The following is a 24,704-nucleotide window of genomic DNA, read 5'->3' on the forward strand; positions in this document are numbered from 1 at the left end:
AGGAGGCTGGAGGGGCGGGCAGGTCACGGGGGGGTGGCTGGGAGAGGGCAAGAGGTGCCGGGATGAGGATGGGGGGCTCCAGACTACCATCCCCAGCAGCCCTAAAAAGCACTGGAAGAGTGGGGAATGGCAGGGAGCTGTAGTTCATCACCATCTGAGAAAACATGACTCTCCAAAGATCAATCCTTCCTTCCTTCCTTCCTTCCTTCCTTCCTTCCTTCCTTCCTTCCTTCCTTCCTTTCCCCTTCAATCTCCTTCCTTCTCCATCTCCTTCCTTTCCCATTCAATCTTCCTTCCTTCCTTCCTTCCTTCCTTCCTTCCACCTCCATCTCCATCCCTTCCCCTTCAATCTCTCTCCTTCCTTCCTTCCTTCCTTCCCCCTTCAATCTCCTTCCTTCTCCATCTCCTTCCTTTCCCCTTCAATCTTCCTTCCTTCCTTCCTTCCTTCCATCTCCATCTCCATCCCTTCGCCTTCAGTCTCTTTCTCCTTCCTTCCTTTCCCCTTCAATCTCCTTCCTTCTCCATCTCCTTCCTTTCCCCTTCAATCTTCCTTCCTTCCTTCCCCTTCCCTCCCTCCCAACATTTTTGAGGAAGGAAGAATAAGCTTCTCCAGCCAGCATTGCTATATTGTTTTTGTGATTAATCACTATGCTTTAATTATGTTCAATTCGTAACAATGAAAATACACCCTGCATATCAGATATTTACATTACGATTCAAAACAGTAGCAAAATTACAGTTATGAAGTAGCAACGAAAATAATTTTATGGTTGGGGGTCACCACAACATGAGGAACTGTATTAAAGGGTCGTAGCATTAGGAAGGTTGAGAACCACTGCCTTAAAACATGGGTGACAGATGAAAGCTTAGTGTGATGCGTGAATTAGTCCTGTTTTCAAACAAGAGCAGAACAGACAGAAGTAATTCAGGCACACACGCCCTCTAGTGATTTAAAGATGACATTTCTGTAAATTGGTGCCACCACTGCGAAAACCCTACCACATCTCTTGTACTTAATCTAATGAATTGGTATAATGAGAAGAGAGCCTCTGAGACTAATAATAGACATTAAAATGTGGAGTAGAACAACATTGTCTCCAGCAATCTTAATGACTTTTCAGAAAGAGATATTTCAGTATCTGTCTCTTGCTGGACAATCCTTTAAAATTCCTCTGTAAGTGACCAATTTCCCATATGTATAACTAATTTCTAATGCTGTCCCTCTTGCCCATAAAGTGGATTTCTTTTTAAATATACACCCCTCCAATATGGTGCATTATTGCAGGATAAGGTGAAGCCAGTGTGGCTTTAGTTCAATGAAAGTCAAGTCTTTAAATCAGTCTTCTTCAGCTTGGTGCCTTTCAGATGTTTTGGCTGCCACAGCCATTTTTGGCCAAGTGGATTAATGAGGTTAAGGCAAGCTATGTGAAAAAGAAATCACATCTCTTTTACTTTTAATTTTTAGAATTTGCTCATGGAAGTTCTTTTGCCCATCTCAGTTTACAGGAACAAACTTGCTGACAAGCATGAGTTAAAGCTTAAGTCCACACTGAATGACCTTCAGGTAAACTGCTTGGTGCAGACCACTGGATGGAGTGCCTGTTCTAAGACTTGTGGGATGGGCATCTCTGTCTGTGTTACCAATGACAACCCCCAGTGCGAATTGGAGAAGGAGAGCAGGCTGTGCTTGGTTCAAATCTGCAATGCCTCTCTGGACAGGAGCATCAAGGTACAGTGGAAATTGAGTGAAGTGGGTGCAAGTTTCAGATATCAACTTCTGCAAGGGTCTGGGAGGAGAGTTGGTGGGGACCAGAAATGATTGAGACAAGCTGGATAATTTATGTCAAGAATGTCCTGAGATTAGTAGGCTGAATTGAACTAATTTTCATTGAGGTGGTAAATATGTATGATGTATGCCAATTGGTGTACATTCAAAGTGACAATAAAGTTGTTGTTGTTGTTGTTGTTAGATATATCTGATTGTGCATTATAGTAAGGAGCTGGATGGCTTCCTTGGACCTGGGAGAGAGATGGCAGAATATGGGGGTGTTGGTTTGATGGGGAAAGGGCCCAGCAGTGGCATCTTGGTAGTGATGGGCAGAGGGACATATGACAAAAGATAAAGCAGTGGTATCTAGTACCAATTTTGCTTTTCAACTCTCTGAGCTGAATCTCAGTGCCTGGTTGTCAGATCCTCAGTGAGCCTACCTTAGCTGCCACTGTTTAAAGCCTAGTTAGCCTGTAATCATCATCTCCATGTTTGCTCCTAGCATAACAAGAAAGATTCAATTGGGTAATCATCTTCTTACAGGTTTTCCTGTTTTGTTACTTTTATAATCCATTGTTCCATCTACTATCGCATTAAAGTCTCCTATTAAACAAATATTTTGGTATTCCATTTCTATTAGTTTCCTGTGTAACCTTTGATAAAATTATTCTTGATTGTTATTTGGGGCATAGATTGCCACTAACAGTATTTGCTTTTGATGTAAATATATTTCAACCATTATGATTCTTCCTTCTTCATCTGAGTATACTAATTTAGAGTCTATTATCTCTTTAACATATACGGCAACCCCTCTTTTTTGTTGTTGTGCTGATGTATAATAAAGCTTCCCAATTTTTGAGTATTCCAGTAGCTTATAATGTTATATTTTTATGTGTGTCTCTTGCAGACAAATTATATCTGTATTTAATTTTTGGCGTTTCCTAAAAAAATTATTTATTTTTGATGGGGAGTTTAGTCCATTTACATTTACCGAAAAAATTCCATTTTTTTTCTCCATTTCCATTTCCATTATTTATATTTCAGTCTAGTCAATCTTGTAGTCCTTTGTTCTCTGGCAATTCCTTCCCCTTCACCCTTTTGCTCGTCTTTCTCGTTCTGATATTCTACTTGTGCCTTGGGCCGTCTCTCCCGTTTGCTTATCTCCTTGTTGTTGATACAGTCCTTCATCTAAAGTTGCTCTGTTTCTTACTTTGAAGTCCTCTGCTTTCCACATTGAGTCCAGTCGATATCTTGTATTGTTCCAGTTTATTAGAATGCCTTCTGTCATTAGCTATCTAAAATTTATGCCTTTGGCAATCAACTTTGTAGTTAGAAAATGGTAGTGTCTCTGAATATCCCTTACTCTCTTGGGTATCTGCTTTAGGACCACAATTTCTTTATTTTTGTATTGTAATGGTTCTTCTCTCACTTTTCTTAGTACTTCATCTCTTGTTGATTTCTTCATGAATCTCACGTGTACTTCTCTTGGTAGTTTATTTTTCCTTACGTAGCTTGAATTCATGCGGAATATCTGATCCGTCTCATTTTGTATATCTGCTCTATCTGCGTTTAAGAGTTCTGCCAATAACTCAATAATCACCATTTCTATATTTTCTTCACTATCTTCAGGAATATTTAGGAATCTCAAATAATGTTCTGCTTTTCCCATTTCTACCATTGCCATAGCTTGCTCTAGCTCTTGATTTGTTTGTTCTAATTCTTCATTTTTTTGCAATAACATTTCCACCTTTTTATCAATGTCCTCGGTTTTATTTTCCATTTCCTGGATTTTCTGTTCATTTTTGATAATCTTTTTATTTTGGGCTTCAAATTGTGTCTTTATATCCAGAATTTCTTCACTTACTTTCTCCAATTTGCTTTGTGTCTCTTCATGATTTTTCTGCATCATTTCTTGAATCAGTTTTAATGAGGCCTGCATTTCATCTTGGGCGGTATTTGCTTTTTCACATTGCAAAATTGTCCTAACAGAACTCTGAGTTGTTGGGCTAGATTGTCCAACAGAGGGCGCAGAAGAGGTTTTCTTTGCAAGACTGGTAATATTGGATGTGCTCATTTTGTGGCTCACAGTCTTAAACCAATATCCAAAATGTAAACAGGAGCTAACTGTTGCAAGGCAAGTTCACCTCCTCCAATCACGTCTTGAATCTAAAATGTTCTCTTTCTCCAGATAGTGTCTATTTAGTTTTTGCCAGCGTCAACAAGTATAACTATAAACAGTCTTTTCACTTGTAATCTCAAACCAAGGTGCTACTTTGTTCTCAGATTTTGGTCAAGGTCATTTGTAATGGAAACATTTCTTTTTCTTTTCTTGGTACTGTCATTTCTTTTTTCGCCACTAGATGTCCACCTCGGCTTATTTATCAGTCTCTGATACAATAGCTTCCCCCTTTTATGTTAACTGCCGCTTTTGAATAGTCTCTCTGGGGGTCTTTACTCTTTCAGCTTCTCCCCATCAGGGTCTCAACATTTTTGATCACAAGGAGAAGGAAAAGACTTCAGCTCACCCAGACTCAGCTCGTTGTTGAAGATCAGCAGTTTTGCATGGTTTCTGGCTGGAGACAACTTGGGCTGCCTCAGCTCTCCTGGCAGCCTTTCTTCTGCCCCTTTAGAGGGGGCTCCAGTTTGCTCAGATCGGTTGCCACCAGATCCAAGCTCCTGAAGTATCTCTCTTTCTTTGTTGCCCCACCAGGGCAACTTTCCATCCCTTTAAGAAGGACGCTGGGCAAAGTGAAACCAGACTGAGAAGCTGGAGTTCCAGCTTCTTGCGTCTGTCTCATTCTCTGCCAAACCGGAGACATTTTTTGTCATTTTTTGATATGGCAGAGGAAATTGGAATACAAGACGTTTGGAGAGAAATTAATCCACAAAACAGACAATACACTTTTTATTCAAATAGCCATAAATCCTGGTCAAGAATTGATATGATTTGGATGACTTCTGAATTGAGGATGGATATACAGGAGACTGAGATAGAAATAGGTACATGGGCAGACCATAATCCTCTGAAAGTGACATGGAAAGGAATACAAAAAAACCCCAAGATGGACTTTAAACCAATCCATACTAAAAGACAAAGAATTTATAGAGCTAGTAAAAAAAGAAATGGAATTCTTTTTTAAAGAAAATAAAGAAGAAGATACATCATTACAAAATCTATGGAATACAGCCAAAGTGTATTTTAGAGGCATAGCTATAATGTTTATGGCAAAGAAAAATAAACAGAGAAGACAGCAATATTCATTACTAAAGGCAAAATTTAGAAAGTTAGAGATAGAATTACAAGGAAACCCACAGAAAAAGACCTTGAAAAGAGAAATGGAAATAATAAAACATAAACTAAATTTGTTGGACTCAGAAAAATTGGCGGAACATATAAAGAGAGCAAAACAAAACTTTTTCAAAAATGCCAATAAACCAGGAAGATGGTTAACCTATAAGTTTAAAAAACAGAAAGAGAAGAAAATGATACATAACTTAGTAGATGGGAAAGGTTGTTTACAATTCAAAAATGAAGAAATAAAAAAGATAATTAAGGAATACTATAAGGAATTGTATGATAAAGAGGAGATTTCAAGAGAGAGAACTGCTCGATAGTTAGAAGAAAGTAAACTGCCAAAAATTCCAGAGACACTTAAAACTATGTTAAAAGAAAGAATAAGAATGATGGAGATATTAAAGGCTATAAAACAACAAAAAAATGGGAAAACACCGGGCCCAGATGAGCTCCCAGTGGAACTTTATAAAAATATATTAAGCGAACCACTGAAAGATGTTTGTAATGGACTATTGTTAGAGACTAAACTTCCAAACACATGGATAGAAGCAAATATTATTTTGATACCAAAAGAAGATTCAGACTTGACGTATATTAAGAACTACAGACCGATTTCATTACTTAATGTGGATTATAAAATTTTTACTTCAATAATGGCAGAGAGATTGAAAAAATACTTAGTTGAATTCATACATCCAGATCAAAATGGCTTCGTACCAAAGAAACAAATCAAAAACAATTTAAAGGTGATAATGAACGTATTAGAATACTATGAATTCCAGGGAAACAATTAGCATTAATATTTTTAGATGCTCAAAAGGCATTTGATAATGTTTCCTGGCAATTCACAATTAAGCAATTACAAATAATGGACTTAGGGAAGAACTTTACAGACATGATAAAAACAATATATAGCAATCAGATAGCAAAAGTGATTGTGAATGGAGACTATAGTGAGAGCTTTGAGATAAGAAAAGGCATGAGGCAAGGGTGTCCACTATCCCCATTATTATTTATCTTTACTTTGGAAGTTTTAAATAGAAGGATTAGACAGGACACAGAAATTAAAGGTTTGAAGATAAAAGACGAAACATATAAGTTGCAAGCATTTGCTGATGATCTAGTATTTATTTTGGAAGAACCTTTAGAGATGATCCCTAAGCTATGGGGAAAGATAGAAGAGTATGGAGAAATGGCGGGATTAAAAATAAATAAAGAAAAAATGAAGGTAACAGTTAAGAATCTCACAGATAAACAGAAAAGGCAAATGCTAGAGAAAACAGAGGTACAGATAGTGCAAAAAGTTAAATACTTAGGTATCCATCTTTCGGCCAAATGTTCATCAATAAAAGAAGATAATTATACAAAATTATTGAAACAAATAAAACTAGACTTGGAAAAATGGAAAAATCTGCAGTTGTCAATACTAGGAAGAATTGCTGCAGTAAAAATGAACGTACTGCTGAAGATTTTATTTTTATTTCAAACAATTCTGATAAAATTTGAGAATTTTTTTTTTCAAGATTTAAATTCATTAATTTTTAACTTTATCAGGCAGGGGAAGAAAGCTAGAATTAAGATGAAAACACTACAAGATGCTAAGGAAAATGGAGGATTCGGGCTGCCGGAATGGGCGTTGTATTATCAAGCATCTGTGTTAACTTGGGTGAAAGAATGGATAATGCTTAGAAACAAAAGGTTGTTGTATTTAGAGGGACATGATCTACAACTGGGGTGGCATGCTTTTTTATGGTATGGGAAAAATAGAGCTCATAAATATTTTCAAAATCACTTTATAAGAAATGCCCTTTAATAGTATGGGAAAAAATTAAAGCTAAAATATACCTAAAAATTCCAGGGTGGTTATCAACGATGGAGGCATTTATACACCCGAACTTGGTAGATTTTGAAAAAATATGGACATATAGAGATATTCTAAATATTGATGGGAATTTAAAATCTAAGCAAGAACTGGAAAATTAGGGGATCAACCTGTCATGGTGGGCACATTTACAGATACAAAGTAGATATGAAAAAGATGTGAAAATGTACGGATTTTATAAAGACCGAACTGTGTTCGATAAGATTTTGTTAACCTCAGATGAGAAATTAATTAAGAAAATGTAAAATTTTTTGTTAATTTTGGAAATGGAAAGCAAACAAGTTAAAGAAACAATGATAAGATGGGTGAAAAACTTTGGCTATAATATAAAACTAGAAAAGTGGCAAATGCTATGGGAGAGAAACTATAAACTAACAATGTCAACCTCATATAAAGAAAGCTTGTATAAAATGTTTTATAGATGGCACTTGCCACCAGCAAGACTTGCAAAAATGTTCAAAAATATATCAGATAAGATGACTCAGGATGGCCAAAGAGAGACGGAAGCATCTCCCAGGAGCTCTTAGTTCACTCGGGGTGAAAGTCTTATTTTGTCTCAAAACCCAGCAGCCCATGACTTCCGGTGGATCTGCGCGGGCGATGGCGGCTACTTTGTAGCCGTCCTCCTGGGTAAGTGTAATGAATCGCTATGAACAGCGGACACCAGCTGTTCAGCGGTTCAAAATCCCCCTCCCGGGCAAAGGGGGGGGAAAGAGGGTTGTCTGAATAGTGGTAGAGCCTCTTATACACCCCCAATATTTTTGGGGGGTGAAAAGAGTGCTCCCACGGAGTTCAGACTGTCTCCGCTTCCCAGCTGCTTTTGTCCTTAGGGACAAAACAAGCCGTTGCAATCACCTCCGCATTTAAAGAGATCTGGTGAGTTTTTTAGAAGCGGACAGAGTTGACTAGAGGATTAGCTTTTGCTTTCTTTGACTTTATATGGATTTTTAGTTTAAAGATTTATTTTTACGTTTATATTCCCTCTTTTTACTTTTTACTTTTTGCTGAAAGGGAAAGTAAAATGGCGATCGGCAGACTTTCCGGCGTTTTTTTTATTTTTATTTTTTTTCCTTTTGGGAAGCTAGAATGGTGATCGGTAGGTTTTTTGGTGTTTTTCTTTCCCTTTCTCTTTTCTTTTCTTTTTAATGATTGGAATGGATGTTTTATTCTTCTTTTTTTTGATGAAAGTGAAAATAAAATGGCGATCGGCTTTTTTGGATTTTAGAAGCATTATTATTTTTGTTTATTTTTAAAGGCAGGCTTCCTGGTGTTTCTCTTTCCCTTTCTTTTTCTTTTTAATGATTTTTTTTTTCTTGCTGAAAGGGAAAATAAGATAGCGATCGGGTTTTTTGGATCTTAGAGGCATTATTATTTTTGTTTAACTTTTCTGTTTTGTTTTTTGTATTTTTTAAAAAAAATGGAATGGATTTCTTTTTATTTAATTCCTTTTATTTCCTTTTTTTCTCCCTTTTTTATTATAATGATCTCCCTTCTTTCTTGGCTCAGCCAATAATGGTGAAGGATCTGCAAGATATGATGGGAAATGTTATATCTCAAATTAGGGCAGAAATGAAAGAGATTTTAGAGGAAAATAATAAGATTTTGAGGCAAGATATAGTTTTGGCTTTAAAAGGAGTTGCCTCTGTTTTTGAAAAGCTGAATTCCCATGTGGAAGAGGTAGAAGAAAAAGTGGAATTGATGGAGGAAAAATTTGAAAGTATGGAAAAAGAAATGGAAAATGAGATTCTTATGCTTCAATATGGACAAATGGAATACGCCTTAAGAATCAGAGGCTTGAGAGAGTCTTTGCAAGGAGATCTGAAAGAGATGGTTGCAAAGGACTTTGCTGTGATTTTGAATAAAGAAAAAGAGGAAATACTTAGTGAAATTGAAAAATTATTTAGAGTTAATTCTGTGGTTGCAGTGCAAAAGAATTTGCCAAGAGATGTGGTAATTTACTTTGGGAAAAGATCCCTGTGCAATGAAATTATACAAGCTTTTTATAAAAAGAGATTTCAAATTACCTTACAAGATGTTATAATTTTAAAGGAGATCCCATCTAAAATTTTAAGAAGAAGAAAGGAGTTTGCTTTTTTAGCAGATGAACTTAAAAAGAGACGAATCTCGTTCAGATGGGATGTTCCGATTGGAATGGTGGTGAATTACCTGGGGACATGTTATAGACTTAATACTGTTTTTCAAGCAAAAGATTTTTATACTTCGGTCCTGGGGGTATGTTCATCGCCATCTACTAAGTTTAAAGCCTTGGAAGAAAAGAATGTAGAATTATACCCTGAAGAGCCTATACTTATGAAAATTGGGGAACCTCAGCTTGAGGGGCCTCAACAAGTTCAGATAGAAGAGCAGAAGATAACTTGTGCAACATATAACTGTAAAGAGAAGCAGCAACAGAAGAAGGTTAAGGAAGCCTCACATCTATTGGTTTCTAAACCTGCGGGAGAAGCAAGACTTATAAAGTTTCGGGAGCAACCCTCAAGGGTAAAATTGCTGTCTGAAGAAATGGAAAATGGGAAATTTCAGTCTGAGGGGCTTCAACAAGCTGAGAGGAAGGGGCGGAGGACAACTTGTGCAACATATAATAGTAAAGAAAAAGACCAACAGAAGAAGGAGTTTAAGGAATCTTCACATGTATTGGCTTCTGAGCCAGCGGGAGAGTCAGGATTTATAATTTCGGAGCAACCTTTAAGGGCAGATCTCAAAGCATTTCTTTCGAGCCTTATGGATAAGAGAGACTGATAAGGATGGAGATCGAATGAAAATTTTACATGGACAATCGAGACTGATAAGGACTGTGTTTTTTGTGGTTGGAACTTACTATTGGTAAAGATTTAAATGTTTAATGTGTCTATTGTGGATGGAATTTATTATCGGTAAAGATTTAAATGTGTATAAGGGAATTTTAATGTTTTAAGTTTTAAGTAATGTTTAAATTTGTGTTTTGGAGGGAGTTTATAAAGAATGATGGATAATAATATAAGTATGATATGAAAAGGTTTGGAGTATATTATAATGTGTTCAATGTTTGGGTTTTTTTTAATTATTATTATTATTTTTAAGATGGAATTTGTTATTGGTAAAGATTTTAAAGCGTATAAGGGGATTCTAATGTTTTAAGTTTTAAGTAATGTTTAAATTTGTGCTTTGGAGGGAGTATAATTTGTTTAATTAAATGTATTCAGATTTGCCTATGATTTATATTAGATTTTATATTGTAGGTATAGATTTTTAAACAAAGTAATGTTTAAATTTGTGTTTTGGAGGGAGTTTATATAGAATGATGGATAACATTATAAGCATATTAGAAAATGTTTAGAGTATATTATAATGTGTTTAATGATTGTAATTATTACTTTTTAGAGAAGATAATCTATTTAATTTAAGGTATCTAGATTTGTTTAGGATTTATATGTGTTTCAAGTTTTTCTTTTCTTTTTCTGGAAAATTTTAATTAAGCCTGTACTCAACTCTGGGAAGGTTGGGGGAGGGTTTGGGAGGTTTGGGGAGGTGGGGGAGGGTAAGGGAGGGTGGGGGGGGTCTGGGGAGGGGATTTGTTTTGTAAAATTTAAAAAATTTTTCAATAAAAAAAAATATGTCAGATAGATGCTGGAAATGTAAACACAATGTAGACACGTACTACCACATCTGGTGGACATGTGGCAAAGCTAAGGTTTACTGGAGAAAGATACATACGTGATTAGAAAAAATATTAGGTGAACATGTTGATTTTAAACCTGAACTTTTTTTACTAGGTATAATGCCTGAAAAGATTAATAAGCAGAGTTTATATTTAATTCTACACATCACTACAGCAGCGAGAATAATCTTCGCACAATACTGGAAGAATGAAGAATTGCCACCAGAAGAAGAAATAATCAGAAAAATATTGGAATGTGCAGAGATGGACAGATTAACTATGAGACTGAAAGACAAAGATACAGACTACTACCAAATTTGGGATTTATTTTATCGCTGGTTAGAAGAAAGAATGAAGGATTAGGAATTAAATATGTATTAGCATAGCTAATTCCAGACAGCTCGTTGATTGGAAAAATTAACATATGTATACAAAAGAAAACCAATAAAATCTTTATAAAAAAAAAGAAGAAAGACTCAATTGATTGGTCATCCCAGGCACCTGATGAACCCTATTGATTTTCAGAGGACACATCCCTTTAGGACCTGGTGAATGGGTTGATCAAGGTCTTAGTCATCTCTTGGAATGAGAGGGTGGATTGAATTGTACCTGTTGTATTTATTTTAATTAGATCAATTGGAAGAGGTTATCAAGGCCCCTCAGTCCAACCTTTGCAGTTTCCAGATTAAAACTTCGTTCACAAATTCTATCCGGCATTTCCAGCAAAGAGGAAGCTGGAGCTCATGTCACAGTATGTTTTAGATGTTTTTGTAGTTATACATTCTGAAAGATCCTGCAGAGGATGATGGTTTTTTTGCATAATAAACATTTTGTAAGTAGAAAACTGAGCAAATAGGAAACTGGAGAGCTGGAGAAAATGTGCTTTGAATTGTATTTTTCATATTTATGCCCTGCTTTTCTTCTTATTAGTTCAAGATAACATTCTCATGGTGTAGATGTTGTTCTCATAACAAACCTATAGAATGGGTTTGGTTTAGAGTAACCCAAATGGCTGAACTGGTTGAGTGGTTCAAAGATCCCAACTAATACAGGTAGCTTATAGAATAGTCAAGGCCAGTAGTGGCGAACCTGTGGCACGGGTGCCAGAGGTGGCACTCAGAGCCCTTTCTGTGGCACGCGCACTGTCGCCCCAGTCCTAGGCCTTCAGCTGGGTTTTAGAAAACCTTTTCGTTTTAGGCCTCCACCGCTGTGTGCAAAAAAAAAAAAGGTTCAATCAGTCAATTTCAACTTCTCGTGGGAAAAAAAAGATTTTGCAAAGTTGGAATTGATTGATTGATTTTTTTAATCCCACCCAGTCTGCCGTTACCACCGCTGCCACCCCCAGCCAATGGGCCACACCCAGACAATGGGCCACATCCACCCGGCACTTGACGATGCATAAGTGGGTTTTGGGTTGCAGTCTGGGCACTCAGTCTCTTAAAGGTTCGCCATCACTGGTCAAGGCACTTCTGGTTTCGGGTACTGTAAAAGAAAGCATTTTCAGAACCATGGAGAGCTCCATATAGGATTACAGTTTTTTTTATTAACTATCATTGTGAAAATTGTTGTTTCCACATCTGTCTAACACCTTAAAACAGTGCTTTTCAATCAAGGCCAATTGAAAATGTGTAATCTTCACCACTGAGTGTAGATCACCATCCTCCAGATATTTTATGAATTTTTGCAGTTGCAATTCTGACAACATGTGTTACATATCCAGAGTTGTTAGTTATCTGGAGCTGAAATTAGTGTTGATAGTCACAATGGAACAGATAATCCCAGTTCTATCCAAAGTCTGAATATAGACGTGGTAGTCCAGGCAAGAAAGTTCCAGAAAGGCAGCTTAAAATCCACAGATGGAAAAAAACAAGGGCAGATTCTCACATACATTGTTTTTCCACTTGATTGCTGTAAAGCACTGTCCCTTAAACTAAAAGATCCGGCTTTCACCTGATCATCTCTGGTACCAGAGCCCAAGTCCTCACAGTTGGGTCTGCCTAGGATTACAGCTCAATCCTTCTCTCCTTCTTCTGATGCAAAGTTATATATCACAGTTTTGATGGTATGATAACTATCAGGTTGAAAAAGGCTGGGATAACTCCGAATGCATCCAAGCTGACCCACATCTGTTTTTTCTTTCTTTTCAGAAAGGGAAGAAGTGCCTGCGAAACCCTAAATCTCACGAGGCAATCCACTTTGAGTTCACCGGCTGCACCAGCATCCACTTCTACTGGCCCAAGTTCTGTGGCAGCTGCATGGACAATCATTGTTGTACCCCACATATCACCAGCACAATGAAAGTGGAATTTCGGTGCCCCGAGGGAGAGTCATTTGTTCAAAAAATAATGTTGATCAAGTCTTGCTCTTGCCACTATGACTGTCCTGCAGATAATGATGTCTTTCTGGCCAGTTACCACCGGTCAATGGAAGGGGACCATTTCAAACTAAAGAATCAGTAATGCTGGGTCCTGCTCCCACTCTAAACCTGGCAGATTGAATGTATCTAAAAATGTATTTGCTGATCACAAATGATCCGAGAGACTTCATGTCCAGAAGTCTCTGGTATATCTGGTGCTGCATTCTAAGACAGGGCTAATGTACTTGATTCTCCACCAACCACACCCAATCTTCTCTGAAGACCCAGATTCCATGTTCTTTCCCCTGTGAGGTATCAAAAGCACATTGATGTGTCCTATCTACATTTGGTTGCTGAATCTATACTAGCAGTTTTGCTATATGGATGCCTATCATCAGCTCTTTCCTTCACATAATCTTGGTCATGCACAATGAAGCCTGTCAGAAAATGTTAACTCACAATGGTCTATTATCCTCTTGCTGCAGATGTTGAACAAGCATGCAGAAATATGTTCAGAAGCGACTAAAGAAATATATTCAGAAGCTAGTGACAACGGGAGATTTGGAAAATCTTGAATGATATACATATGTAAAAAGGTTTGATCCTACAAAATGCCTGATCTGCTGAAAAGCACTGATTTGGGTAACCTACATCTCTGCAGTGGATTCCTTAATAAGGCCATTGGAAGATGTGCATTGCAGTCTTGAAGTGATTTCAGATGACATTTGTTCTTAGTAATCACACAGTCATTCATAAAATTGATCCAGACAGTCTTATCTTTCAGAATAACAGAAGAACAAAGTTGGAAGAGACCTTGGAGGTCTTCTAGTTCACCCCCCTGCTCAGGCAAGAAACCCTAGACAATTTCAGACAAATGGTTGTCCAATCTCTTCTTAAAAACCTCCAGTGTTGGAGCACCCACAAGTTCAAGAGGCAGGTTGTTCCACTGGTTAATTGTTCTAACTGTCTTGCTTTGTGGGGAAAACTGCACACGCAGCAAACTGCCGTGCTTTCCCCCCAAAAACCTCATAACCTTTTGATACCCTTTGTCTCAGTGAAGCAGCCAAAAGGTCATCCCTTTTGACTTAATGCCTCACCTACCTAAACAGATAATATGCTTAGTTCCTTCTCCTATCTCTTCCTGTCTTTGTTAGTTCCTTCTGCTTTCATCTCCCTGTATTTGTTCTTACCTAGTCTTTGATCATGTAATCTGTTACTAGAAAATAGTTGCTTACATGAAGACATTTTCCAATGAAGAAACCTTTGTCAGCATCTAATGGTTAAGCTGGTGTATGTAACAAGTATATAAGAAGTAATAAACTCAGAGTTTGTCAAGCTGTGTCCTGCAGCTTCAAACCTCTGCTCAAGACATGCCTGCATCTTTTTCTTAGCGTCTTACATCTGGCCCCTGAACAGGGACTGCCCCCCATGGAGCAACTGGGACAGCCCCCCCTTCCGAGGGAGCAACAGCCAACATACTTACCAGTGTCTGGAATAGACCCCTAAGTGCACTTTTATCCCATGGGACCCCTCAGTGGTAAGTAAGGGTTGCAATCTATCTCAGCAGCAGCAGAAACATGTACAGGAACTGAGATTCCTGTTACACAAATCAGGTGTGAAAGCACCTGAGGCAGACATAAGGAAGCTGGTGGATGAGGTAGGGAAACATTCCCCTTGATATCCTAAGTGCTGGATGCTTAGGTTACGAGATTGGGAAAAGATAGGGCATACTTTACATCTTTAATCTCGGGCTCCAGTATAGGTATTATATCGATGGCATCAGTGCCATCAAGCAGTGGGAAAATTTGGCTCAGATGCTTCAGCAGGGCAACAATTAACTACAAGCCCCACACCTGATTAGGATCAAGTAAAAACTGTGCCTCCGAAAGCATCTTTAATTGGATCTTCAGCTCCTTCTGAAGAGGCTAATCCTTTTGCCTTCTTACGGCCATCATACACCCCCATAAGGAAAATATTAGAGGAACAATCTTGAAGTAGAAAAAAAATAATATATGGGGAATCATCAGGGAAATTTAAAGAAACAAATTAAATGTACTCCTCTGCAATGTGTTTTGAACAATTGGGATGTTTTGAAACTTCAAGTAGCTGTTAAGTTTAACCCTGTCAAACAATGTCTGGTGGTGCTTTGTGTTGATGTGTAGAAGTATAAATAATCTTTAACAAGACAACATTGAAAAACTTTGTAAACCTCCAGTTGGCTAGTTTATCTGATAAAGCCACGGAAAAAAAGAAAAGAAAATTCAAAGAACTGAAAGCAAGTTTTTTTTCTTCCTTTTTCCCCTTTTAATCTGGCTCTATTCAATTCTCTTTTGTCAGAGGTGAGGAGAGGAGGCTGCTACTTTCCTCTCACCCTTCACACCTTCAATATTCCTTTTAGTCTTTCCCCAATGTCTTTCGAAGTTGCTGGGATAAATTGGAAGTAACCATAAATGTTCCCCTCCTTTTTAATTAAAAGGAGAGGCCTGTTTTAACCTCAAACCCCAAATTGATGTGTGTGTGTTTTGTTTATGTATATGTGTATATATGTGTATATGTGTGGCCACCCAGAATATTACGCTTGGACTTGGAATGATGAGAAAAATAGGAGATAGTTAAAGGGCCCTATAAAAACCACATGTTTGGTTGGAATCATCTCATGATTTTTCTTGCTTCTTGCAGGACAAGCCATATGTCTAAATAAATGTTATTTTAATAGTATTTGTGTATATATGTTTGTCTGTGTTGTTCTGTGTTATTTCCAAGACTTGGAAGAGGGTCAAAACCCTCTCTGATAACATCACACAAAAAGGCCTTATTTAAAAATAAATGGTTTGCCTGGAGAAAGTATGAAATGAAATACTTGTATGTGGAATTGTTTGTGCAAGCAGTTAGAATAAAAATGAATGAATTAATTTGTTGATACCTAAGTGTGTGTTAGCCCTCAAACCCCACTCCCACTCACTCTCTCCCAGGCTGTGAAAGAAATAGTAAACTGCAGATTTTATTGTTGTAAAAGTAAATTGAAAAATAATAGTAAGTGTTTGCATGAGAAGAGTCCCATGGAGAATGTGTGAGAGAATTTATGGAAAATGCATGTGAAGGAGAGAAAACTATTTTTTAGTGGTGAGAAGTTTGTAACAAAAAATTTTCCTGTCTCTTTTGTTTTTCAACTGGCTGTGTTGCTTTAAGAGCAAGAGAGACAGAAAGAAGAAAGGGGGGGGCTGTTCGTTTTAAACTTTTTTTCCTCTCTGCTTAGAATTCCGGTTTGCAAATGAAGATGAAATTTAATACCCACTTTTGCAGTTTCAGATTACAAATTTTTACTTGAAAGAGGAGACAGTAATTGTTGGACAATTTTTGGGGGGGAAAAATTGTTGAGTTTAAATTGTTTAGTTAGACCTATATATCCATCAACCAAAAGAAATGACTCTGAATTGTTTTACTTAAGTTTTGTAAATGTTTAACCTACTTAATAGAAATTTGTTTCCATCTGAATTTGTTTAACTTGGAATTTGACTTATTGACCAAAGGAAAACAACCTGGAGATCTCATTGTAGTTCTTCATTAGGTTTTGCGTTATCACGGGTGGACTGTTTTTGCATGGGGATTGTGTTTTGTTTTTTTCCTAATGTAAGACACCTTCGACATCATAGGAAAGCAAGGGCATTATCTTTTAGCAATGGAGATGGCCCGAGAAGCTTTTTCAGGGAAGCGAACAAATATACCACCATCCCTCCCCCACTCCGGAGCATGAGGAGACTGCTCCTTCCTTTTATAAACCGCCCACCTCAACGTAAAGCTTGCTGGACTTGTTGCAAGCTCAGTCGCGTCTGCGTGCCTGCTCGCGAGATCTCGAAGCTTGGTTTTCTTCCTCCACAGCAGAAGAGTCAGGGAACTTTCCTAGCTGTCCAGCTATCCATCTGCCCACGGAGGAGCAGTGGCTTCGTAGGCCTGCCCATCCCTCCTTTGAGCCAAGCGTCAGTTTTATAACCTGCCATCTGCCTCAAAGCACTTCTCCGTCGCGAGGAGGCAGAGGTAGCAGCCTGCTGGGCGGATGCCTTCGTCTTCTTCTTCTTCCTCTCCCTCCTCCCTGAAACGATGAGAGTAGGACGCTGCTGGCTGGGTCACCCTGCAGGGGAAAGTAGGACTCTTTCTCTGAAAGGCGCTTTGGAACTTTCAGCAGAAAGCTGTGCTCCCTAATCCATTGGTATGTTATTGGCAATTGCCTGATAAAACTTGGTTAGGTCCAATTCCCTTACTAACTTGGGGGCGAGGCTATGCTGCTGTGTTTGCTCCTACAGGCCCTCTCTGGATTCCAATCCGGTGTGTGCGACCAGCCAAAGATGTCATGGCATCAAGTCCAGAACCCGATACTGGAAATGAAGCAGGTGACTCTTCAGACAGCACAACGTCCCTTTCGCTCTCGCCATCGCAGTTGACCAACAACCTGGGGCGATGTGAAAAACCTAACATTCAAAGCACAGATGGTTCTGCAGCAACAGGGAAAAAAAGCTATACCAGAGAATTTATGCACTGCCATATTTGTGGTTTTGACTGCAAATTCCTTAGTCATTCTTTGCCTCTCTTTCCTTCTTAATTGCTGTGTGGGGGCTTAAGTTCTCCCACCTCATCCTTTAGAATCATGGATGAAATATAATATTTGGGTGCAATTAGCTAATGTAACACAAGTGACAGACTTTTGTATTTCTGAATCATATGATATGGAAAATCTACTCTCTACCTGTCTTATACCTGTGTGTGTTCCAGCTTCAGTTTTTAAAAATTATACTGGTTTAAGCAATTTTCTATCAGACAATGAATTTCATTATGCAACTATGTCAAACTGGGGTCTTATCTCTTATATGTTACCCTTTGATGCTATTGTTTTACATACACCAATTGTAGCTGTTCCTACAAATCTTACCTGTGCAAAAATTGTCAATTGTACTACTTCACCTAAAAAACCTCATTGTATACATGTCAGTCAAAGAATTTTAAATTGTACCTCCTTTCAAGAGGTATCGTTTAATTATGCACATATATGGTTATTCAATGTCTTTTTTTCTCTCTCTACTTTCAATTTTCCATACTAAACTACCATTAACTTACATCAGGAACAAGTTATGTTTTGTATAAACAAATGCAAAGTTATATGTCCCCTGACTAAGACCCACTAACTACTCCAGCTTAGGATAATGTCCTCACTAATAAAATAGAGAAGAGTGAGATGTGGGGAAAAATGCATGCGCAGCAAACTGCCATGCTTTCCCCCCCACAAACATCATAACCTTTTGATACCCTTTGTCTCAGTGAAGCAGCCAGAAGGTCATCCCCTTTTGACTTAATGCCTCACCTACCTAAACAGATAATATGCTTAAGGTCCTTCCTATCTCTTCCTGTCTTTATCAGTTCTTTCTCCTTTTGATCTACCTGTATTTGTTCTTACTTGGTCTTTGATCATGTAATGTGTTACTAGAAAATAGTTGCTTACATGAAGACATTCTCCAATGAAGAAACCTTTGTCAGCATCTAATGGTTAAGCTGGTGTATGTAACAAGTATATAAGAAGCAATAAACTCAGAGTTTGTCAAGCTGTGTCCTGCAGCTTCAAAAGGATGCCTGCATCCTTTTCCTAGAGTCTTACATTGCTTCTCTCCTTGGTTAGTTTCCTTGATTAGTTTCCATCCATTGCTACCATTTCTCAACTTTCTAGGTTTTCTTACCACAGTACTTTTCCTTTCATTCCTTTTTTTCTTTCCCACATGCACAAATCTGTTAAGGTGAAATAGAAGAAATAGCTTGCTTAAACTGTTAGTGCTGCTATCGCCTATGAATTGTTTGCAGGATGTAATTACCTTCTGCATTTCTACCCCTGAGTATCTATAATAACTCTTTGGTTCAATGCCCTTTCAAATATTGATAATTAATTTACTCTCCCCCACCCGTAGTCTTTATATAATTGCTATGGATCACTTTATTTATCCCTTTTAATACAACTTTATTGAATTTTCTAAAATTATAAAATAGTGGAGTGCAGATAAGAAGTGGAAAAAAGTATAGAAAAAAGTAACTTCCAACTTTCTTTGATAAAGATACAAGCATGAAATATAATGATGCTTTGAACTAGAGTAAATCATAGCACAGTATTTCTGTAGTCATAAATAGTTCTAATTATCAAATCCCGAGGTTAAAATTTCATTTTTTTCAGTTTCAAACAAAACATCCAAAAGTGATTGCCACGCAGAAACGAAGTTAGACAAAACCATTTTTTAACAGAAGTTATTTCTGCTAACTCCATTAACTTCACCATCCATCCTTCGTGTGTATTTTTATTTCTTTCTTAAAGTTTTTCTTCTCTATTTAGAATCTCAATTCATGATTCAGATGGTCAAATTAGGATAACTGTGCTTGCTGCACCTCAAGATGAGAGTATTGAGATTGTTTCAAATTGGATCAATTTTTCAAGCTGATCCACATGGCTGGATTGAATCAACAATACAAAGTGGATTCTGCATGGTTTCCACAGATTTATTTGCAACCATCTGCATCTCCTACACAGCCTGGGAAACAAGCATCTGTGTAAATTTCTAGATACACCAAGGGGATCTCAGCAGGCCGTGAATAAGACAAGGACTCTCAAGGTTAGGTGAAAAGCTTAAGATAGGATGTTGTTAGTACCAAAAATTAAATTTGGCAGTCATTAGGGAAGAAATGGGCAACATCCTCCCCATGTCATATCAGTATTAATGCTGAGCAGAGTTTATGTTTTGTTTTTTTAACATTATTAATGTTAATGTTCTCAAACTACTTAACGTCATTTATAATCTGAACTCAATTTTCTTAGTGATTCATTCATATTCTCTCTCTCCCTCCCTCCCTCCCTCTCTGAATCTGTTGGATATGCTTAAACTACAATGCATGTAGTATCACCAGCACTGTCCGCTAGAGGATGCTGTTCATTAATGCTTAGAAATCCCAACTGTATAAAAAATAGACCCCCAGCTTGTTTGTTTTTAAACATCTCCCAAGAGCCAATATAAAACCCAAATACTTTAGCAAGTTCTAAATGACCAGAACTGTTCCTGCAGAATAAATAGCACTGTTGCTGACTTCCTGGCTTGTCATATCTGCTTGCAAGCCAGTGGAAAGGCAGATAACCAACAAAAATCTAAAGCCCCAAATGTTGAGCTTCAAATGGCCACAGAACAGATGTGCAAAGCAGCTGCTTGGTTGTTGTGGCCTAAATGTAAGCAGGCATTAAGGAGGCTTAGCAGCTTATGGACTTTACTCCATCAGCATATCCTCCTAGAGTGCCAAGTCTTCAGCGCTTTAAGCTGCAGTGCATGTAGAAAACAGTATTCTGATAGGCAGATGTTGGATGAGGTTATGGAAGACCTGGAAGAAAATATATTCTTGGTAGATCCTTACTTAGAGCCCTCCACCCCACCTCTTGAATGTCTTGATGCTGTTACTATTGTCTGTTTGTTCTTAACTTCCTTTGAGCTGAATTGGTACAGTGGCAACCAGTCAGGTTAGCTCCATTAACACAGTTGCTGATAAAATCTGCAGTATTTCACTTCCACACAGGGCAATTTGAAGCCCCTATGATGCCCACAACCAAGACACAGCAGGCCTTGTTCCCTTCTGTTCATGTTTATTAGCAACTGGTAACCAGAGATGTATTGCTTTTGACTTTGTAGGAGCAGACTTCCTAACAGCTGATTGTGAACTAACCCAACTCAACTTGGCAATCAAGAACAAATACATGACTTCCCCCCCCCTTCTGGATTCTGTCCTTTGAATAAACCAGTAAATACTCCAAATATAGAAAGGACAGCAAGCAACACAGGGAGAAAAAGAGATGAAACCAACCCAAAATATGTTTTCTGTTGCATCCACATAAGAAGCATTAGATGCTTTGTTATTTCTGCCCCTTTGAGACCTTGGCCACCAGGTGACAGTGTTCACTTTGCTAAGTAGAGCAAATAGCAATCAAGAGCATAAGGTTTCAACTCCATTGAACTGAATTTAACATATTTGTGAGAAGGTATACATAAAGACACATTAGAAACAGCCCTGCATAAAGGAAAGGCAACAAGCTCAACCATTCATCCACTGGTTAAAAATAAGAGGTCTTTGGTGCTCTCTGAGTTTGATTGTTTTCTTGCAGATTGTCATTATCCAAACTTGGTACTATCATCAGTGCTCTGGGCACATTACCTAGGTTGGGTAATGAAACATCTGCAAGAAAACAACCAAACTCAGACAGCATCAAGGACCCCTCATTTCAACTGTGAGCTCTAAATATTGTCCTTTCTTGGTTAAAAATAATTTACAATGTCGTTTACAGGACACTTGAGCAAAATAGTAGATAACAGTCCCAGTATGACCCAAGTGGCAAAAATCCATGTTGGATTTTTAAAAACACTTATTCCATGCTATCATTTATTTATTGCATTTATGTCTCACCTTTCTTTAGGAAGTTAAAGCATCACTCATACACCCCTCTCCCTTTTTATTCCTAAAACAACCCACTGAAGTACATTTTGCTGAAAGAGTAATTGACCAATATTGTCCAGGAAATTTTCATGGGTGAAGATAATCTTCACCTTGGGTCTCCCCAGTACCAATCCAACATTTTAACCTGTTTGCCTTGAAGTAAAACCCAATGAGTCCAATGGAGCAAACTAAGGCATTTGGCTGCTTACTTAGTTCTAAATGAGTGAACAAATTGTTGATCAGTAATTAAATCATATCCAACTCTTTACAACCCTATGGACCATAGTATGCCGTCTCCCAGAGTTAGCCCAGATTCATGTTCCTTACGTCAATGACACTATCTAACCATCTCATCGTCTGCTGTCCCCTTAGTCTTTTGCCTTCTATTTCTCTCAACACCAGAATTTTTTTCTAATGACTTCTTGTTTGGTGGCCAAAGTATTTGTGCTCCAGCTTCAATATTTATCCTTCCAAAAAACAGGGTTTGTTTCCTTTAGGATTGCCTGATTTACTTACAGTTCTACACTTTTCACCTAGGCCATAGAAAGTCACTCTTGTTCGGAAACTCAGGTTTTGCTGCTGCATTGGAGGGGGAGGGAGAGTTTGCAGCTGTGGCTCATCATTCATGTGCTTTGACATCCATCCCATTCCATTCTCTGCAATTAATTATAAGAGAGAGGACTTGATGGCTTAGGTGCCCAGCAGGGAAAGTGAGCTTTGCATATGACTTGTTCCTGCAAGCGGCAGTCAACACATGTCTTCCTGATAGCCCCCCATCCCAGCCCTGGGCCTCCCTCCAGCCAGACCTATCATTTTCTTCCAGGTTATCCTTCTCTGCATGTGTGTGCTCACCAGATGGGGGCCCATCCTGGGTGTGCCAGCTGCTTCTGAAAGGATAAGAGAATCCTTTCTTGGTATTGAGTCCTGAACCCTAGCAGAGCCAAGGGACTTATCAGCCTAGCCCAGCTAATTCTTGGTGGAGACGACGATCCAGTATTCAGGCAGCCCTTGTGACATTTTGCAGTTAAAATAAGGCAAGGAAGAAGTGGGAAGTTTTTTTCCCCCTTTTTCTCAGAGATCTTCAAATGGTGGAGCTGTTTGCCAGGGGTTCTGACTTTGCTGAATTAAAAGCAAAGAATTGGATTTTTTTTTCCTGGCAAAATTCTAATTTTTGCAAAGAGTTCAAAGCAAAATTCAGTCAGTAACTAATTAAGGAACTGAATATAGCTCTAAGGCAGTGTTTTACAAACTTGGTAATTTTAAGACGCGTGAACTTCAACTCCCAGAATTCGCCAGCCAGCATGCTGCCTGGGGAATTCTAGAAGTCCATATGTCTTAAACTTGCCAAGGTTGAGAAACACTGGTCTAAAGTGACTGTAATCCTGCATTAAACAAAAGACTATTCTGTCCATAGTACAATGCTGCACCAAAGCCTGTGTTAAACTAATTAAACTGTTATTTTTCATGTGATTGAGATGGATTAACTGGCTCCATTGACTGAAGTTTTGTCTTGGCTACACCCGATTTTGGAACACAAGTTTTGAGGTTATTACTAAGAAAAAAAGGATGACCTTCTAAACATTTCACTTCTCTGTTCTTTTCCAAATCAAATATTTGTGATCAGAACTGGTTACTAATAATCCAGTAGGCATTTTTTAGAGGATAGTAAGAGCAACAAAGATGATTAGAGGACTGGAGGCTAAAACATATAAGGAACGGTTACTGGAATTGAGTATGTCTAGTTTAATGAAGAGAAGGACGAGGGGTGACATGATAGCAGCGTTCCAATATCTCAGGGGTTGCCACAAAGAAGAGGGAGTCAAGCTATTCCCCAAAGCACCTGAAGGCAGGACAAGAAGCAACGGATGGAAACGAATCAAAGAGAGAAGCAACCTAGAACTAATGAGAAACTTCCTGACAGTTAGAATAATTAACCAGTGGAACAACCTGCCTCCACGGACCAGAGGTTGGGAACCCCTGGACTAGAGCATTACAGAACATAGATGTTGGACCCAAAAGAGGTGACATGATAGCAGTCTTTCAATATATCAGGGGTTGCCACAAAGAAGAGGAAGTCTCCAAAGCACCTGAAGGCAGGACAAGAAGCAACGGATGGAAACTAATCAAAGAGAGAAGCAATCTAGAACTAAGGAGAAATTTCCTGACAGTTAGAACAATTAACCAGTGGAACAACCTGCCTCCAGAAGCGGTGAATGTTCCAACACTGGAAGTTTTTAAGAAGAGACTGGACAGCCATTTATCTGAAATGGTATAGGGTTTCCTGTCTGAGCAGGGGGTTGGACTAGATGACCTCCAAGGTCCCTTCCAACTTTGCTATTGTTGTTGTTGTTATTATTATTATTAATCATTGCACAGCTAGATATTCAGACTGGATTTGGCATTTTTGTCTACCTATCGAGTCCTTACCAAGGACCTTGGATAGGCAGATGTGGATATTTGATGGTATTACAGATATCGTCGCAGGATGGAAGCAGTTCCTAGTAAGGCCGTCTTTTGCAATTGACTAATAGCAAATTTGTCAATGCCAATGGTGTTCAAGTGGTGCTCCAGTTGTTTTGGGATTGCACCCAAGGCGCCTATTACGATTGGTACTACCCTTGCTTGCTTTTGCCACAGTCTTTCTATTTCTATTTGTAGGTCTTTGTATTTTTTATCTTCTCCAGTTCTTTCTCATCTATTCTACTGTCTCCAGGCACTGTCACGTCCACTATCCAGACTTTTTTGTCTTTGTTATCGACAATTGTTACATCCAGGGTGTTATGTTGCAGGTGCTTGTCTGTTTGAATTCTGAAGTCCCAGAGCAGTTTAATTTTATCATTTTCTATGAATTTCTCTATTTTATGATCACACCAGTTTTTGCTTACAGGCAAATGATATTTTTTGCAGATCTTCCAATGCACCATTGTTGCTACTTTGTCATGCTGCTGCTTGTAGTCAGTCTGTGCAATCTTCTTGCAACAGCTTACCAGGTGGTCCACTGTTTCTTCAGCTTCTTTGCATAGGCGGCACTTACTGTCTGTTGCTGTCTTTCAATTTTGACTTTATATGCATTTGTCCTTAAGGCTTGGTCTTGTGCAGCCAGAATTAGTCCCTCGGTCTCTTTCTTCAATTTTCCTGCTCTTAGCCATTGCCAGGTCTTGTTATTATCTGATTTCCCAGCTATTTTTTAATGTATTGGCCATGTAGTGCTTTGTTTTCCCATGCCTCTATTCTGTTCTTCATTTGGTC

At 38.3% G+C, this 24,704-nt stretch overlaps 1 protein-coding gene across 1 annotated transcript; it reads left to right on the forward strand.

The window, feature by feature from the left end:
- Nucleotides 1-797: 797 nt before the first annotated feature.
- LOC120304135 (CCN family member 2-like) lies at nucleotides 798-15,010 on the forward strand. Its single transcript, XM_039334313.1, has 2 exons — nucleotides 798-1,729; nucleotides 12,748-15,010. The coding sequence occupies exons 1-2, from the start codon at nucleotides 1,475-1,477 to the stop codon at nucleotides 13,057-13,059; spliced, it is 567 nt and encodes a 188-aa protein (XP_039190247.1). The 5' UTR covers nucleotides 798-1,474; the 3' UTR covers nucleotides 13,060-15,010.
- Nucleotides 15,011-24,704: the final 9,694 nt, after the last annotated feature.

Source organism: Crotalus tigris, unplaced genomic scaffold (genome assembly GCF_016545835.1).
Source record: "Crotalus tigris isolate CLP2741 ecotype Arizona unplaced genomic scaffold, ASM1654583v1 scf7180000017628.32516253702:7417878, whole genome shotgun sequence".
Taxonomy (NCBI): domain Eukaryota; kingdom Metazoa; phylum Chordata; class Lepidosauria; order Squamata; family Viperidae; genus Crotalus; species Crotalus tigris.